This window comes from Colletotrichum navitas (genome assembly GCF_030913465.1).
Source record: "Colletotrichum navitas strain CBS 125086 chromosome Unknown LY79scaffold_154, whole genome shotgun sequence".
Taxonomy (NCBI): domain Eukaryota; kingdom Fungi; phylum Ascomycota; class Sordariomycetes; order Glomerellales; family Glomerellaceae; genus Colletotrichum; species Colletotrichum navitas.
In genome coordinates this window covers 31,846-49,577 of record NW_026850700.1, presented here as the reverse complement: position 1 = coordinate 49,577, position 17,732 = coordinate 31,846, and the positions used below count along the sequence as shown (strand labels likewise).

The window sequence follows — 17,732 nt, the reverse complement described above, 5'->3', positions numbered from 1 at the left end:
CACCAACACATGTGGTGAAGCGTTGGATTGCATTTGACGGCGTCCCTTCAGGACCGAGTAAAATAAATAAATAAATAAAAATCAGCAACTGAATGCGAGACAAACTGCGTATTTCTTCAACTACACAGTGCCACAAGCCTATTACCTCAGCTTACCTAACCTCAACACACTCAAAGTAACGCCCGGTCAGCCATCGCCTGCCCCGTCTTATAGATCGGCTCCCCCCACCAGCCGCTATCACAAGCCCATATCTGCCACGGCAAAGACCCTCCTCCGCCCTCCACCTTCTAGGGAGAAGGGGGAAAAAAACCATCGATTTGGAATCCCCGATTGCATCATCATCCATTTCGCACCATTCGCCCGAATTCGTCCTTCCAAAGTGCACGCGCAACTGGAATCAACCCACCGCAGCAGTGGTTGCGCGATACCTGACAAATACATAAACCCTACCCCCCCTCCTCCCCACTTCCCAAGTACCCAAGTACCTTAGCTGCGTTGCCGTACCTACCTACATTGTACTTATAACATCATCGCGCCCCTCTTCCCCCCTCCCTCTCTCTTTCTCTCCCGTAATGGCATTCCTATTCCGACGCCTATTCTCCTCATCAGCCAACAGATCACCAGAAACCATGGCCGCCGCCAAGCAGAAAGTCCAACAGCTCATCGACGAGAACAACGTCGTCGTCTTCTCCAAGAGCTACTGCCCCTACTGCCGCCAAACGAAGTCGACCCTCGACGAGCTCAACACCGACTACACCGTCCTCGAGCTCGACCAGATGGGTGAGTCTTGCTCTTTGCCTCCTTTGTCGCGTCGCACGCTCTGTTCCTCCTCCTCCTCCAACTTCCCTTTTCGCACTGCATCACGTCGCGTCGCGATTTGACAAAAGACCTCATGCTAACCTTACCCTCCCTCACCCGCAGAAGACGGCAGCGCCATTCAGGACGCCCTCCAGGAGATCTCGGGCCAGCGCACCGTCCCGAACTCCTGGATCGCCAAGAAGCACATCGGCGGCAACTCGGACCTGCAGGGCATGCTCAAGGGCGGCAAGCTCGAGAGCCTCCTCAAGGAGGCCGGCGCCCTCAAGGCGTAAGGCAAACCCTTCCACGTTCTTGTTGTTGTGTACGATGGTAGATGGTAGTGGTGACGGGGAGTGCTTTCGCGCACAGCAAGACAGAGAAGGCTGACCGGGGCCGCGACTTGGATCCGACACAAAAGGCCGTCCAAGCTCTAGCTCGACAAGCTGTAGCCCCACGTGTTTTCTGACTAGAGAGCAAGATCGGAGGTGACGACGTCGAGATATATACCACTGGGGAGTGTCGTCTTGGGATTAGAGAACTAGCGCGTAGAACTGCGTCTTTTGATGAGAATACATTGTTCTACACTAGAAGCAAAACATGAAAATCGCTTAGTTTAATTTGTGGCCCTTTTATGACAGGGTCTTTCTGCTCTTGATTGTACATGTATGGGTTGTGGGTTGTGTGTTTTTTCAATTTATTTTACAAAATCTTTTACATGGACGGGGCGGGCAATCCCTTCACACGACCTGCGTCGCAACGGTGCCGACCGGCCTCTCGACGAACTCCATGACGCCGTCGACGATGCTGTGCCGCGCGGGCTCGGAGGCGACGCTCTTGCCAGCCAGCCAGTTGAGCCACAGCAGCCTCGAGACGCGCTCGTCCTCCACGCTGCCGATCGTCTGCCGGCCGGAGCTCCTGCCGTCGTCGAGGATGACCTCGAGCGCGCCGCTGCCGTCGCGGCAGAGCAGCAGCTCCCGCTCCTTCTGCAGCTTGCCCCGGTTGAACAGCCTCTTGAACTCGCGCATGGCCTCGCCAAAGGCCTCGTCGCCGTAGGCCGCCTTGTCGGCGGCGGACCGCGCCGTGATGGCCCGCACGAAGCCGTCGCGCAGGTGGGGGAAGTCGGTGTCGCGGACGGGCACGATGCGGAAGGCGGTGCGGCAGCCGACCTCCTGCAGGAGCTCCGACCACGTCGCCTCGCCCTCCCTGGGGTCCAGCAGCTTGGCCTTGAGGCTGTCGCGCTCCGAGGGCACGAGCGTCGTGGCGATGGGGTCGATCTTCTGGGTGAGGTAGCGCTGCAGCCGGGCGACGTCGGCGGTGGCGACGTAGTAGCCCACCATGTAGACCTGGATGCCCAGGAAGGTGACGGTGCGGATGCCGAGGCCGACGAGCGTGTACTCGACGCCGTCCGAGTCGGCCACGGAGGCGGCGATGGGCGCGGCGGCCGGGTCGTCTCGGTGCGGCTGGCGGAGGGAGAGGTCGATGGTCCGGGGGAAGGTGGGCACCGTCTTGTTCCCCGTGGGCACGAGCTCCCTACCCTCGTCGTCATGGATGACGACCTTGCGCTTGCTGCCGGCCTCGGTCTTGAAGGTCTCGGTCGGCACCGACGAGTCGAGCTGGTAGCCGGAGCTATTGTGGTTGTTGTTATTGTTGCCATTGTTTCTGTAAAAGTCGGGGTCGCCATCGCCACAGTTTCCAGCGGCAGCGTTGTTGAGGGCGGCTTTGCGCTTCTCCTCGGCGGCGTTTTCGAAGGCGGCCTTGCGCTTCTCGGCGGCGTTTTCGAGGGCGGCCTTGCGCTTCTCCTCGGCGGCGAGCGCCTCGAGCAGCTTGTTGGACGTGTAAATGATGGAGATGATGCCAGCGAGGGCGCCGCAGGCGAGGAAGTAGGTGCGGTCGCGGTTGTAGTTGTAACGGGCCTCGTCGAGCCGCTCGAGGTTGTATTTTTCGACGGGGCGGGACGAGTTGCGCTGGCGAGAGAAGAAGGTGCGCCGCGTGACGGTTCGGACGGCGGGCTGCTGCAGACCCCTGGGCAGAGCCCGGAGAGCGTGTGGGCGAAGCATTGGAGGAGAGGGTAGCCTGGTGCACGGCGTTCGAGGGTTGTATCTTCCTCTCTCGCGAATCGTGGCGGTCGTCGTGGGGGATGATGCAAGGAGGGGGGATGAGCGTGTGTGGTGGGCTGATGATGGGCTCGGAGTTTCTTCAGACGGCGCGCGGGATGCTCGGGCGGGGACTGCCGTTGGAATCGTGGCAGCGACGGGCCCAGCTATTACAAGTTCGGGGCCGGACGGGTACGAAGACGCATTACCTGGTCATGTGGCAGGGTCTTTGAGGCTTTGCTGGCACAGACTGGCGAGCTGCAAGGAGAGTCTGATCCTCGCGAAGAGTCCGTACTCAGTATGCAGAGTGCGGACCACTTGGTTGAGGCTGAGAGGTGTCAGTGATGCAGATTGGGGAGGGGAGGGCAACGTAGCATTGCATAATTAGTTACACGTACGGATACGTTACCGTACCTTAGGTAGGTACGCTGTGAAAGCTGCAATTGGAGCTTCGCGGTCTGGAATGCCAAAATGTCAATGCATACGGATCTTCTCCACCCTCAAAAGGGACACAGAAAAAAACAACAAAAAAAACAGGTATACGGATATACTGAGTACGGATAGTAGGAGACCAATGGCTGTGGAGCGGCATGTGCTGGGTTCTCCAGAATGACGTAGTGTATCAGCCATCACGTGCTGACCTCCCACCCACCTCGCCGGGACATTCAGTACGTGCCGTACGTATCACATGGCATAGCTCGTGCACATGACATTCTACTCTCTCCTCGGATTCCAACCTTGAAGGTCCCTGAACATCTGTCCAGTGACGGGCGAAGCAAGGCCGGTGCAAACCGCCAGGCAATGCTAATCTTCTGCAGCTATAGATACTCACTCCCTCTGCGACCAACCATCTGTCAGGCTCGGCGAAGGGGACCGTTAGCCCGTGAGTCGCAGTGTAGCAGCAGCAACTAAAGGTCATGTCTGCCCCTCCGTCAGAGAAGGTTGACAGGGAGGGGCGACGTGTCTGTGATGCCAGGAGCGATGGGCGATGCTGAGTGGTCAGCCATCCGTGGCCGTCTAAGCGCCCACGCGTGATGGTGTCCCAGGATCGTGATGGTATCACACTGAGCCCCATCCCCCCCAAAGCCACCGCTCACGCGCATTTGCCCTTGGTCGCCGCGACGGGTGCCGTGAGCCTCCTCGCACCTATGCAGACGTCGACCGTTATCCCGGATCACCTTGCATATGGCGGCATCGCAGCACAGGACGGCTGTGCATTGCTCCCAAGGACTCGCGCATACGTATGTTTGGAGGTGGCTTCCCCCGGTTTCCTCCAACCGGGAGTGAATGATGGCTTACCTGCTGCATCCAACGCCCTCGCTCACGCCCGTCCCAACGACGAATGAGATGAGACCCTGGCCAGATGATCGGTCTCCGATGCCTGAACCCCCTCCCCCTCCCCGCAGACCCTACCCACGTTGGTAGCAAGGATGTCATTGCTGACATCACTGAAGCTTTCTACCCCTCAGCTCAGTCGGTATCTGCCACCGTGGATATGACTCTAGTGGTTGGGTTTCGAGGCCCATGAGTGTACGGGAAAAAAAAAGAAGAAAAAAAAAGAAGAAAAAAAAAGAAGAAAAAAAAAGAAGAAAAAAAAATCCCACCTACGTAAGTAAGGTGCCTGTAAAGGCGATTGTGGCTGCAGCCGTGTTTTTACGTGTCTCTTGACCTCCCTTATCTGCGTGCCATGAGCTAAAAAGGAGGCCGAAGGCCGAAGACCAGAGGCCAAAAAAAGCCAAAAGCTAAAAAAAGGAAAGTAAACAAAAAATAAAATAAGAATGGGTGTCCCTCAAAGCCGTCCTGGGATCCTGTCCGTGTGTTGATGAAGCTCGCAATTAGATGCCCACTTGAACAACGTACCGAAGACGCGAACCGGCTCTCGTAACCGCCGACCACCGACGTCTGACGTCCGACATCGTCTGCGGAACATGCCGTTGGTCCGACTGCGAACGAGCGTGTAGACTACCAGTAGCCCTGCGTCGTCATGCCATTGAAGGCACTCTCAGATGTGAGACAAGAATGGTCCAGATTAGGGTCAATGGAGCCGAGTCGGGATAGCAGAAATGAAACGGCATCGAATGAAGAAAAAGAAGAAAAAAAAAGAAGAAAAAAAAAGGGACAAAAGGGGTGAGCCATCATTGCGGGCCTAGCATTTCCAGCAGACGCTCAGCAAGACGGGAAGGCAAGCCGGAAAAGGTGAGGGTGTTACCGAAACAAGATAGACAACGAGATTGAAAGAATGTCTAACCTCGTTGGATGCGGACGGCATGATGGACAAGCATCCGAGGCCCTGACATCCCGTCTAGTAAGGCAAGGCAGAAGCAATTCATGAGACCGTCGCCATTCGGTGTTCTAGGCCTAGGCTTGCCTCGACTGATGAATGGAAAAGGCAATAGAGACGAGGAGGGGCGTCTGTGTCCAAGAGGCAGTAGTGTCCTGAAGCAGTTAGAGGGAGAGACGGCGATGCCCAAGCGCGCGAAGACAGACAGACAGACGGGTATCAAGCGCGGCCGTGGTCCCCGAGTAACGAAGAGGCGAAGGCAGGAAGCGATGCATGGCGGGCGCACGGACTTGTCGTTCATGATTAGACGGTCCCTTTCCCTGTGGTCCATGTTGGGAGTCTGTATGCAATCCATCTTCAATGGCATTTTTGGTCCGGGAGCCAATAACAAAAGGCATGTTGGGGAAACAAACCAAGAACAGGGGGAAAGGAACGCAGCAATCTAAGATGGTGGCTTTTCCAATCTTTCCGCAACGGCCGGGACTGTTTGTCATGATGAAAGGAACCGGCGGGAGACATTCCACAGGGTTATGTCGTTTGCAAATAGCGTCAGTACAAGCGCGCCATCCACTTATTTCCCTTTTGATTGATTTCAGGCGAGGCAAGCGATGACGATTCGAGGTGTAGATGTGGTATTCGTGGATGCATCTATTGGTACAGATGCGGTGGCTGCCCACGGGCACCGGGGGGTAAGGCACGGATGTTGTCTCCCTTTCCCGTGTAAGTGGAGAGGTACTGTTTCGCGCGCCACAGCAGCCAAAGATACCCGGGAGCGCTATGCGACGTTTCTTCAGGGGGGGCGCATGGCGCCGTCGAAAGGGCACGCTGCTTCGACATTACATTGACATGCTACTTCACAGAATAGCGACTGGCGCATTAACGCGCACAATATCTCCTACGAGACCGAGAAACGTGGCCCCACATTCCGCGTCGGGGAAATCGTCTCGTCTGTCGGTTTCGAGGCCGTTGCTGCGACCGGTCCAGGTCCAGGTCCAGTCTTTTGCCGCTGGTGAGTGAAAGGAGAAGCAGAGAGGAATTTTGGTTCCATATTACCATGTACAACGTACATCGTATACCTACCTAATACGTAGGTAGTGTGCCGAGGTAGCCAGCTGAGGTCATCATTCAGATTCCCGGCAGGTACCTACCGAGGCAGCGACGAATGGGACAGGGAGCCGCCTCGCCCCGTCCTGTCCTTCCCTCGTGCTTTAAAGGTAAAAGCGAAAGAGCTCGTTGCGGTCTCAGCCAGTCAGTCTATACGTACCCAAGTAGATAAACACACCTTAGGTAGGTACCTACCTAGAAACCACGAAAGGAGTGTGGGGTGATGAGAGAGTATCTAGGTAGTAGGTACAGACGGAGAAAAGTACGTATCCGGTACCGGAAAACCTGTCTCACGATATACCTACCGTACCGGTACCTAAGGGAGAGAGACGGTCACGAAGTATTGCCTCGCATCTTCAAGGCTGCAAGATACATCCAACTGGCCGCTGCTCCGCTCTTTCCCCCATGCTTCCGTGTCCCTCCCTCCCGTCCCTTCCGTGCTCCTCCCACCCCTTCCCTTTCCCTTTTCCTTTCCTCGCTGACATGGGTTGTTTGTAATTGGCGATTAGTAAGGTTAATACCTACATGGATAGGTACCTAGTTTAGGTACGTATCTGACAAGTGCTGTACACGTACCTCCGGGCGCGCCCGATTTGTACCTCCCTTGCGCACTCAACGTTGACATCGACGCCCTCAGCATCGTCTTCTTCTATTCTTCTCCTCCTTCGTCTTTCTTCCCCGGCCGATTTCCATCCCTCGGACTCTGCAATCAAATCAGACAACAGCAGAAGGGACGGCTACAGAGGGGAAAGGGGGTTCGCAAAAAGAAAACAAAGGAAAAGAGGGGAAGCCAGGCGTTCACCTTGTTCTTTTTTCACCGCAGCCTTGCCAAGTCACTAACTAGGTAGTGTATCTACCTACACTAGCAGTGTCGAGCGGTAGTTTAGCACTGTGCACTGTACCTTCCTCATGACGCCTCTCCAGTGTCTTGCCTTGTCTTACCTCCGCACCTCCAGGTCTCCTGCCCGCTGTAGCACCACAACCCAGCCGCATGGCAGGACATTGCAGAGCATTGCAGATCTCCCCCTTCCTCTTTGGCCTCCGACAGTGACTCAAAACATTAATTAGGCAGGTAGGTTGGTAGGAAGGTAATACTATGTAACAGAGTCTCTTGCCCTGCACTTGCACCTACCTAAGCCTTGGAGTAAAGCCTTGGCATTTCTTCCAGGCTAGTCAGTCACAGTCCAGTCCATCCTTCCTTCCATCCTTCAGTGTCCCCTTGTTTCCACTTCCAGCCCGGTTTAGCCCCAACAGGTGTCACCTCTTCGTCCCCGATTCCTCTGCCCTCGAGGTCCAAAACCCACAAACCAACCACGGGCTGCCACCGCCAACAGCAAAAATAGAAGAAGAAAGGAAGACGAGAAAAAATACCCCCCCCGGTCGTCATTCGCCGTTTGATCGTGTTGGTCACTGCTGTTGCTCCATCCTCCTAGCGCCCTTTGCTTACTTACTCGCCTTCTGTTCAGACATCCTCTTGCTGTTACGACACCACACGCATGAATAGACAACGACGGACTGAGAAGACGACGGAGCAAAAGACATATAGATGGAAAGAGAGACAGACAGACAGAGAGACAGTGCCGCCGCGAAGACTTGCATCACCGCATAACCGCCGCATCGCATCGCGTCGCATAGCATCGCATCTTTTTTACTGCAACCGCAACCCACGCCCCTTTCAATCCATCACACACGAAGCCGCCCAACAACCCGTGCTGGGCCTCGCGACGCGAACCAACCGTCTCTCAACTTCTCGTCCCGTCCTCTCTCTCTCCCTGACCTCATTTTCCTCCTCGTCACTGGAACTTCAGACCAAGAATCACCCGTCACTAGAATACATTTCTTGCCCACCGTTCGCCTCCCCCCACGTCCGTCCGACGATCCTTCTCTTTCTCTCTCTCTCCCGCCCGACCGACAATAAACAGTGTCTCTCCCTGACGTCTTTGTTTCTTCTGCTTCCGCCTTCTCGCCTCGCTTCGCCTCGTCCTTCCCTCAACTTGGCACGCCGTTCGTCGCACAAAACCCTCCCGCACCCTGCCCTGCACCACCAAAGCCACTGCACGGGTACCTAGACGCAAACTGTACACAGTACTTCGACCCCCCCCCCCCCCCCCCCCCCCGCTGCCCCCCGCCGCCCTGTGTGCTAACCCAGTCAGTCAGTCAGTCAGTAGCTACCTACCTACACCTACCTCTTCTACCAACCACCTGCCCAGTGTCAGCATCTGCACCGCTACCAGCACCAACACCGCCGTCTTCCTTGTTCCTGTTCCTCCACTGCCGGAGCCTCTCCATTTCCATACTTTGTGGGTCAGCCGTCACTGTCACACTATTCAGCGTCGTGGCACTGGTTCTTTCGCCTTTTCACAACCCTCCGATCTGGTGACAAATCCCCGTCATCCACCTTGCCGACCCAACCACAACCCGACCAACCTTTGCACAAACAACAACACGACCGCGACGACGAGAACACCTCCTTCGCTCGACTTCGCTGCTGCCCGAACCTTCAATCTCCGAACGGGGACTCGACTCCCCTTTCCCCTCCCCCATCTCCATTGACCGAATAGCCTCGAACCCTTCGACTCGCCAGCCCTCTGCTCGCGCGCTCTCTCTCTCCCTCTCGCACGTCGCCGCCCATCATGAGGCCTGCCGCCCCCTCGATCGAGATCATGGCGGTTCAGTCAGCCACCCCCGACTCCCGCTCCTCGTCCTCGACCAACTCGCCTCTCCCCGCCGACAACGAGGAGTCGGACTTCTTCATCGCCGGCAACGACTCTCAGTCGTCCCTCGGCGTGCCCAACATTGAGGACATGCAGGTCAACGACGACCCGTGCCAACCCGCCGTCAACCGCTTGCCCAGCGAGATTCTCATCTCCATCTTCGCCAAGCTCAACAACACATCTGACCTCTTCCACTGCATGCTCACCTGCAAGCGCTGGGCGAAGAACTCGGTCGACCTTCTGTGGCACCGTCCCGCCTGCACCAACTGGAGAAACCACTCGTCCATATGCCAGACGCTCCAGCTTCCCACCCCCTTCTTCGCCTACCGCGACTTCATCAAGCGTCTCAACTTGGCTGCCGCCCCTCTCGCTGACAAGATCAGCGATGGCAGCGTCATGCCTCTCGCCGTCTGCACCCGCGTCGAGCGACTCACCCTGACGCACTGCCGGAACCTCACTGACCAGGGCTTGACGAAACTCGTCGAAAACAGCTCTTCTCTTTTGGCACTCGACATTTCGGGCGACGAGAACATCACTGACGTCTCCATCCTCACCATTGCCGACCACTGCAAGAGACTGCAGGGCTTAAACATCTCCGGCTGCCGCCTGATCACCAACGACAGTATGATTAAGCTTGCCGAGAACTGTCGCTACATCAAGAGGGTATGCACCTTTCCTTCTTTTTTTCTTTCTTCTTTCCATTCTTTTCTCAGTACCGTCTCTGCCGCCTGCGTGCCTTCGCAGCCCGACGTCTGTGCTGTGGTCTCGACAGTGACGCCTCGTCCCCCGCTCCTGCCGTTTGCATTTTTGGCTGACACAATTCCCACTCCAGCTCAAACTCAACGATTGTCATCAACTACGAGATAATGCCATCCTTGCCTTTGCCGACAACTGCCCCAACATCCTCGAAATCGACCTGCATCAGTGTGCTCAGATTGGAAACGAGCCCATTACCGCACTCATCGCCAAAGGCCAGTCTTTGCGCGAGCTCAGGCTGGCAGGTTGCGAACTCATCGACGATTCGGCCTTCATGACGCTGCCACTTGGCAAGACATACGATCACCTCCGTATCCTCGACTTGACCTCGTGCGCCAGGCTCACCGATCAGTCCGTGCAGAAGATCATCGACGCCGCCCCCCGTCTCCGCAACCTTGTTCTGGCCAAGTGTCGCAACATCACCGACGTCGCCGTCAATGCTATTGCGAAGCTTGGTAAGAACCTGCATTACCTGCATCTCGGTCACTGCGGCCACATCACCGACGAGGCCGTGAAGCGACTTGTTCAGGCATGCAATCGTATACGTTACATCGACCTGGGATGCTGCACCAACCTCACTGATGACTCGGTCACGAAACTGGCTCAGCTTCCCAAACTTAAGAGAATCGGCCTTGTCAAGTGCAGCAGTATCACCGACGAGTCCGTGTTTGCTCTCGCCCGTGCCAACCATCGCCCTCGCGCACGCCGAGACGCAAACGGCAACATTGACGAGTACTATTCGTCCAGTCTCGAGAGAGTCCATCTCAGTTACTGCACAAACTTGACCCTCAAGGTATGTTTTGTCACCTTTGACACAATCGATATCCGCACCCCATGCTGACAGCTCGCAGAGCATCATCAAACTACTGAACTACTGCCCGCGCCTCACCCATCTCAGTTTGACGGGAGTTACTGCTTTTCTCAGGGAAGAGTTTGGCGAGTTCTGCCGTCCTCCTCCGCCCGGTACGTTCCTTGTAACCGTTGTCGTGGCGACAGCAATAAATACTAATAAAGGGCTCAGAATTCACCGATCACCAGCGTGGCGTGTTTTGCGTCTTTTCCGGTACCGGCGTTTCGAGACTCCGCGATTACCTCAACTCCTCTGCTGAATACGAGAGCTTGCGCGATTCGCCCGCCCGGTTCCCCGGCATTCCGGGATTCGGCGCCCGTCGCCCGGCGGACCCCCGTAATGCAACCGCCGGCAATACTGAACAGGCCAACGGGGATGGCGAGGCTGATGACGCCGAGGTGCCGGAGGACGACGACTTTGAGGGTCTGGACGGCAGCGAAATGGCGGTAGATGGCCAACCCCTATTGGCACAGAACCTGGTAAACGGCAATGCTCAGAACGGCGTTCCTCCGCCTCCGCCAAACCACGTGCCTTCGACCAGCGCCGTGCCCATGTTCGCACAACCTCTGGGCCAGGCTCCCTTGCTCTTCAGCCCCATCAGCCCAGCGTTTCCTCAGTCGGCTCGCTCGCCAACGACCGGCGGCCCGTCCAACCACGCACCGCCCCTGGTTGTGTCTAGCCACTACTCTCAGACGAGTCCAGGACCCAGCACATCGACAGCAAACACTCTATCGCCCCAGGGAACAAACCTTGGGTTCCCGGCATACACAAGCAGGAGGCCCGCACCTCTAGGCGCCAGTACTGCGTCGATGGAAGCTTCCATGCTCAGCCCGGCTAACCACCAGAGTCGCCCAGCGAGTATCATCTCCATGGAGGCATCGATGCTGGGGCCCGCCGATCCGGAGATGACGGAGCCGTCCACGTCCAACGGGCAGCATCAGCACGCGTAACCTGGAGGAACGGAGTTTTGGCGGGGCTCTCAATCCCGATTAAGAGCGTTGTTGGAGAATTATGATACGCTGGCATGAGATACGCAAATACAATATACCCAGGAGCGCGCGGGAAACACCGGGACGAAAAGGATTGACTGGTACAGGCAGGGGAGGGTGTTGTTTACCACTTTTAAAACCTCGGTTGGGCCTTTTTCTTTTTCTTTTCTTGTCCAATGTAGCCTTTTTGGCATCGATATTGCCATTGGAATGGGGTAGATGAGTGCAGCAAAGCATACAAGTATCTTGGGAGGCGTTGACGGCTCTGCCTTGTTTTGGCCGCCCGACGGGGTTTGCTCTGGCTCCTTGGTCTGATTCTTTGCGTACAGCATCGGTCACTTGGCTTCGTTCATTTTGTTTTCATGCGGCGGTAGACCATTGGCTCCCTTTTCCTTCTCTCTGTCTGTTTTTTTTTTTTTTTTCTTTTTTCTTTTCTTCTATTTACTTATTCAAACTCAACTCGTTGGTTGACCTTTACTTTGGTAGCTAGGAAGCAGGAGGTCCGAAGTTTTGAGATTGAGGTATCGGCCTCAGGAAGACACTACTGTATCAAGTATACACAAGCATCGACGAGGAAACACAAACATTTTGCAGCCATATAATGCGAAAAGGAGGCCATCATGAGACGTGTAATGCTTCTTTGTTCTTTCCTTTCTTTTCTTTTTCCTAACGATCAATCGCCGTCGTCCCTCGATGTGTCGTGATGCGTCGAGATGTCAAAAGTCCTCGGGTCCAAAACCAAACGCCTTTGCGCGAGGTGCCGCGCTATATAGTCCACTCATGCCCGTTCGCTCTCTCTCTCTCCCTATCTTTCTCTCTCTTCACACCTCAGAACGTCTAGGCGGCAAACCCTCCGTTTCCCGCATCACCAGAAACCTGACGTTACGGATCCCCCGCCTTGTGCCTGCGCCTCCGCCATCTTTTGCATGACGAACCAGTGTACAATGTCCCTGGCGGCCAGCGCGTCCTCCAGGCTGTCGTGGCCCTGCTTCGCTTTTTGGATCTGGCGGTCGAACATTTCGGCCGTGAGTGCCTTGAGGGAGAGGCCTCCAGGCTTGCGCCTAACCCTGGCTTTGGCGACCGAGGGCTTCTTCGGGTTCTCTATGTTGTCCCGCGGCCCGAGGGCGAGCTCTTCAAATGAGATGAGGTCGCCGTCGTCGTCGTCGCCGTCGTCCTCATCATCCTCCTCCTCCAAAGTGGTGAGGGTGGCAGCAGCCTTCTCTTCCTCGTTTCCTTGCTCGCCATGCTTCTCCTCGTTCTCGCCTTCCTCCTCGCGCTTCTTCTTCTTCTTCTTCTCCTCTTGCTCGCGCTTCTCCCGCTCAGCACGTGCGGCGGTGGCGAGGACGAGCGAGTCGACGACGAGCGGGTGGATCCAGCGCAGGGCGGCGAGGTCGTTGTGGACGGCGTGGCCGACGACGACGGTGCTGGGGCCGACCCAGCGCCAGACGGCGGCGCGGACGGCGGCGGGACCGCCGGAAATGCACTTGCCCTTGTCGCGGGCCTCCTTCATCTGCTGGCGCGACACGCCGGACCACTTTGTGTTGTAGTGCTGCATGGGGACCTGGGGGTAGACGAGGCTGTCGAGGAGGATCTCGGAGGTGAAGTAGTCGACGAGGGTGACGCGGATGAGCTCGGACTCGCCGTCGTAGGCGGTGCCCATCTCGCAGTCGATGGCGACGGCGAAGTGGGGTCTGCGGGGGGGCGGCGCCGCGCGGGAGGAGGAGACGGCGGTAGTAGTAGTAGTAGCGGCGGCGGGGGAGAAGGCAGGGGTGTGGTGGTATTGGTGTCGGGTCTTGAAGTCGGCCCGGGCATAGGTCCGGGTAAGGTGCTCCGGGGCCCAGGTACAGCCCGGGGCGGAGGCGTGAGCGCGGCAGCAGGTCCAGTACTGGTGGTCGTGTAAGTGAGAAAAGGGTTCGGTCGAGATGAGGAGGGAAGGGATCGGGGGGCGTACCATGCGGTCAACGCGGCCGGTGTGGTATCGGCACTTGAGAATCGGTTTGGAGTGCTTCTCGTGGGACGAGGGGTCGGGGTCGAAGGTAGGCTCCTTGGGCGCCTTCTTTCCGTCTCTGTCATCCGGCTTGTACTTGTTCTTGTTGTTGGAGCCTGCAGGGGGATGTTTCAGTAGAGGCGGACTAACCTCGGGGCAAGGGAGGAAAGACTAACAGCGGAGGTTGCACTTGCGGCAGCGTTTTTTATCGTCCATGTCGGCTTCGGAGAGCGGGTGGACGACGAAGCCGTTCCTGACGAGGACGTCTCTGCGGTGAGCCATGGAGTGCAGCTGGCGCAAGTAGAGCTGGGTCGGCTCGATGGCGGTCGAGGGGGTTCCGTAGGGGTTGGGGGTCTGCTGGGCCTTTGCAGGTTCCAGGTGTGAGGCCATCGTCGCGTGCTCAAAAGGCGACACTAATACGTGATGGAATGGAATGGTGGGAAGAGAGAGAGAGAGAGTGTGTGTGTGTGTGAGTGTGCGTATGTGTCCTTGTCTCTGGCGGCAAAGAGTTGTGTTTGAGAAAAATAAATTGTTTTCGTTTTCTTTTTTTCTTTTTTCGTTATCGGGTATAAAGGAGAAAAAAAGGGAAGAACAATGGTGGCAGACGATGGCTTTTATGTCCATTCAAGTCGCGGGATGGTGAAGGTGCGGACCACACGACGCCGGAGGGTTCCTGCAGTCGCGTTTGGCCCCCACGTCTGCCCTTTCCCGTTGGTGATAGAGACAGAGAGAGAGAGAGAGGGAGAGGGAGAGAAAAGTAAAGCGTGTCTGTCTGGAGGCAGACAAGATAGCTCATTGACGGTCGTCTGCCTTCACCGTCCAACACTAGAGGGTATTTCCACTTCTAGGGGCGAAGGGGTGGGGGTGGTGATGAACGACGACGTTGGAAGGAGGATTATGAGATGATGAACGTCACCCTCGACTGTTGGTGGGCGATGCAAGGGGGAAACGACCCAGTGCCCCGGCCTTGATCCTGGAAGGGATAAATAATCCTAGCAGAATTGCTCAGCCTCACAGGCCACCGGTCGTTTATGAGGCCCTTCTTGAAGCGACTTTTTAGACTCGGTCCATCTCGGTCAAAAGGGCGGTCATGTCTTGCCTTGTGAGTGCGCGCGCGTGTGTGTGTGTGTGTGTTACTGATGTCGCGGGTGATGACAGCTCGTGGGCATCAGGTGCATAGCCTCAGCCAGGCTGGAATTATCCGTATGAATTGCATGATTATTGCTCAGAGGTTAGAAGCTGCCGATGTTCAACATAGGAGCAGTTGTTATATTTGCGGGGTTTCAACCTTGATGTTCATCCACGCAGATCAAGCTGTTTTCTTCTCAGCATTACAATGCGACAGAAAAACATGCGGAAAAAACCTTTCCTCTCTTTGGAATCCGCGAAATCCCTTCATTGAACGTTAATCATATCAGAAGAACCTACTCAGCCTATTTCGAGTAGAAATCAGCGAAAGGGAACGTTTCCTGTTATCTAGAACAGGCATGGCGGGACATGATAGAGTTACGCTCAAAGCTCGGAAACGTCCACAACGACCCGGGGCCAGGGCACAGTCTCTCCCACCAAACTCAACTTGGGACCAACGCGTCCACACAATCAAGGTTTCGTCGAGGGAGTCCAGTATCGTCATGGTGACAAAAGCGAGTGTTTTACAAGGCTTTCCAAGCTCGGCCTTGTGAGGTTGTGCGGACTGCTCCGCCATTCCGAGTGAACTGAGCACTAGTGAGCAGATCATCGGCTGGGGGACAGGCAGATATATGAATGAGATGATCAATATAAGAAATCCAGCCACATGTTTAAAGTTTGAATGTCTTATTCCCTCATAACTACGGCTTTATATGAAGTCCGATGAGTGAGTAATGAATTCATTCATTCATTCAGTTGAGGGGCGATGAGATTGGTGAGAGGCCGCCTCACCGAGAAAGACCCACTATGACAGCCCCCTTCGTCCAATCACGTGTCCTCCACCAAAGCGGGGCTCCACCGTCTTTGCCCTGACGCGTCTCGGTGGGCAGCATTTCCGCCGTCCACAAACGACATCGAAGCCATCGTCATCCATCCTAGTCCACCTCTCTCTCTCCCGTTGTCCACCAGCAAACTCCTCGACGCCTCAGTACGTGCACTTGCCGCAATAGGAACACTTCTCCGAGCACGCAGTGTAATCATCGTCCCCGACGGCCCATGCAAAATCGTCTTCCGCCTCTCTTTCCAAGTCATCAGCCCGCCTCTCAGCTCCGCTCACCTTGCTCTTGGCGTCCGAGGCCAGCCAATCCTCCCACTTGGCCATCATGTCAGCCGAGAATGCGAGAGGCAGTTCGGGGCATTGCTCTCGAACTTGGAGCGTCGAAGCCTCCTGCCGGATGACCTCGAGCCGTCCATCTCGACTCGTATGAGCAAGACCGACGATGCGATGCAAGAGTGCTGCCAGCTGAGAGAGCTCCCGCTGCATCGACTTCTCCCACACCTTGACCTTTTCCGACACATCCATGACCTCGATCTCGGTGAAGGTGCCCCGCTGGTGGTAGGCCAGGATGAAGTTGGGGATCTGTGCCACCCACAACCGAGGAAGCTCCTCTGCAAGGAAGTCTTTGCCTTTGCGGAGCATGGACCGTGTCTTGAGGTCGAAAACCGCTGCCTGGGGTACTTGGAAGCCTCCCGGCTGCGAGCTCAGCGGAGACGAGTGACTGGGACTCTTGGACTCCATTTCACTGGCGTCCAAGCCTTGAATCAGCGAGTCGACAGACCACTTTTCGCTAGCGACCGCACCGCCTCCATCTAACAACGACCCAAGCTTGTCTGCGAGGTAGCCGTCACCCTCGTGCCGGACCACACAGCTGAGCCCGCCAAAATCGTACCGAAGCACGCGCTGGTGGGATGCGGACCCGCGCACGCCGGCATCCCAGGTGGTGTAGGCTTCCGGGAATGTGTGTCCGTATCCTCTGACACTGGGAATTGTCTCAGTGGGCGAGTTCTCCCTCCGGATCAAGTGCACGGCGCCCCCAACCACCTCGACGAGCATCCGGAAAGGCCGCTCGTCACCCCGAACGAAGCGTAAGAGGTTTCCGATGGTGCTTCCGCAGCCGACAATGTCCACCGGCTTCTTGAATGGCTCCGGATGCATCGTCAGAACGGCCAGGGCGGTAGGCTCCATCGGATGGGCCGGGTACCTGGCGGCGTTCTTGTCGCGGTAGTAGACACCGCTGTCTTCTGCTAGCGGCCGAGGCTTTGCAATGGGCGTCCATCTTGGCGGCGCACCTGAACCGGGTTAGCAGAATTACAAAGAAACTTCCGAGTTGTTGGATTTCATGTACCTGGGATCAAGACCGACGGCGCCGTCTTGTCGAGCCAGTTGTATGACGCCACCAGCTCGCAGCTGGTAACCTGAGCAGAGGCTTCAAACTGCCCGGCTGTCACCGACAGCTCCGCTATGTCGACTGTCTCTACCAGCGACCCGAACGGCGGCGCTGCTGATGGCGTTTCCGGCTCTGGCTTCCGCCACCGAGACTTGCTTTGGAATTGGTTGTACTTGTTCTGTCGATACATTATGGCCCAGAGAGATGAGATCCACGCGGGTGAGTAAAATGAATTGGAATACTAACTTCCAGACTGCACATCCAGGCGTTTTATCATCTTCGCCCATCAGTTGTTTGTCTGTCTGCCTTGTAGGCGCCACGCAGGGTGCCTAGTACGTACCGCTTCCATGCGGCCGTCATGCCGGAGGCCGACCATGCCCCCCAACCCTGCCCGCAGCAAACGGCGACGGCGACCGATTTTGCGGCCTTCTGTTGGTTGCTGTTCTTCTACTTTGACTTCTGCTTCGATGTTCTTTTTTGTACCCAACAGACCTACAAAGCCTTTGGCAGCCAGAGCCTAACCTTATCTGCCTACGAGGTGCAGCTCTGCATGGGATGAATAGCCGCCGTCCCTGCAAGAGATGTTGTTGGTCTCTTATCTTGCTTTTTCGCCCATTTGCTTGTTCTTTTCAACCCTGCCAGGCAGATCAGAGACAAGAGGACCGCAGTCAGATAATTACCGATGCAATCTCAGTCGCTGACCCGCGTTCGTATCCGGCTCTTTGTTTACCGTCCTGCCGTCCATAAGACCCAAGAGTTCCTCCAAAGTATCTGGTCCCATCTCCATTTCTTGCACACCACATC

The 17,732-nt window shown here is 56.3% G+C and overlaps 6 protein-coding genes across 6 annotated transcripts; 3 read left to right on the top strand and 3 right to left on the bottom strand.

Annotated features, from left to right (window-relative positions):
• Nucleotides 1-106: 106 nt before the first annotated feature.
• Nucleotides 107-1,400, top strand: LY79DRAFT_572543 (glutaredoxin). Its single transcript, XM_060559372.1, has 2 exons — nt 107-780; nt 922-1,400. Exons 1-2 carry the CDS (start codon nt 573-575, stop codon nt 1,089-1,091), a joined length of 378 nt encoding a protein of 125 aa, XP_060407399.1. The 5' UTR covers nt 107-572; the 3' UTR covers nt 1,092-1,400.
• Nucleotides 1,401-1,535: 135 nt separating this feature from the next.
• Nucleotides 1,536-2,855, bottom strand: LY79DRAFT_529274 (chalcone-flavanone isomerase; the record flags this gene model as incomplete). Its single annotated transcript, XM_060556103.1, has 2 exons — nt 1,536-2,457; nt 2,632-2,855. The coding sequence occupies 2 exons, from the start codon at nt 2,853-2,855 to the stop codon at nt 1,536-1,538; spliced, it is 1,146 nt and encodes a 381-aa protein (XP_060407398.1).
• A 4,593-nt stretch (nt 2,856-7,448) lies between these two features.
• Nucleotides 7,449-8,665, top strand: LY79DRAFT_104569 (uncharacterized protein). Its single transcript, XM_060550654.1, has 2 exons — nt 7,449-8,354; nt 8,430-8,665. The coding sequence occupies exon 1, from the start codon at nt 7,773-7,775 to the stop codon at nt 8,343-8,345; it is 573 nt and encodes a 190-aa protein (XP_060407397.1). The 5' UTR covers nt 7,449-7,772; the 3' UTR covers nt 8,346-8,354; nt 8,430-8,665.
• Nucleotides 8,666-8,909: 244 nt separating this feature from the next.
• LY79DRAFT_529269 (F-box domain-containing protein) lies at nt 8,910-11,546 on the top strand (the record flags this gene model as incomplete). Its single annotated transcript, XM_060556102.1, has 4 exons — nt 8,910-9,653; nt 9,823-10,539; nt 10,598-10,709; nt 10,768-11,546. The coding sequence occupies 4 exons, from the start codon at nt 8,910-8,912 to the stop codon at nt 11,544-11,546; spliced, it is 2,352 nt and encodes a 783-aa protein (XP_060407396.1).
• Nucleotides 11,547-12,450: 904 nt separating this feature from the next.
• Nucleotides 12,451-14,037, bottom strand: LY79DRAFT_644285 (ribonuclease H-like domain-containing protein; the record flags this gene model as incomplete). The annotated part of the gene is made up of 4 exons (XM_060562417.1): nt 13,745-14,037; nt 13,549-13,717; nt 12,931-13,470; nt 12,451-12,774 (listed from the first exon to the last, which is right to left on the bottom strand). The coding sequence occupies exons 1-4, from the start codon at nt 13,960-13,962 to the stop codon at nt 12,451-12,453; spliced, it is 1,251 nt and encodes a 416-aa protein (XP_060407395.1). The 5' UTR covers nt 13,963-14,037.
• Nucleotides 14,038-15,685: 1,648 nt separating this feature from the next.
• Nucleotides 15,686-17,118, bottom strand: LY79DRAFT_529254 (geranylgeranyl pyrophosphate synthetase; the record flags this gene model as incomplete). The annotated part of the gene is made up of 2 exons (XM_060556100.1): nt 15,686-16,830; nt 16,887-17,118. 2 exons carry the CDS (start codon nt 17,116-17,118, stop codon nt 15,686-15,688), a joined length of 1,377 nt encoding a protein of 458 aa, XP_060407394.1.
• Between the last annotated feature and the right edge of the window lie 614 nt (nt 17,119-17,732).

Bases quoted from the DNA above. Each gene is read 5' to 3' on its own strand.
- LY79DRAFT_572543 (XM_060559372.1), top strand. From the start codon at position 573: ATGGCATTCCTATTCCGACGCCTATTCTCCTCATCAGCCAACAGATCA. The intron at 781-921 runs GTGAGTCTTGCT...CCTCACCCGCAG, and splicing joins CCTCGAGCTCGACCAGATGG to AAGACGGCAGCGCCATTCAG.
- LY79DRAFT_104569 (XM_060550654.1), top strand. From the start codon at position 7,773: ATGAATAGACAACGACGGACTGAGAAGACGACGGAGCAAAAGACATAT.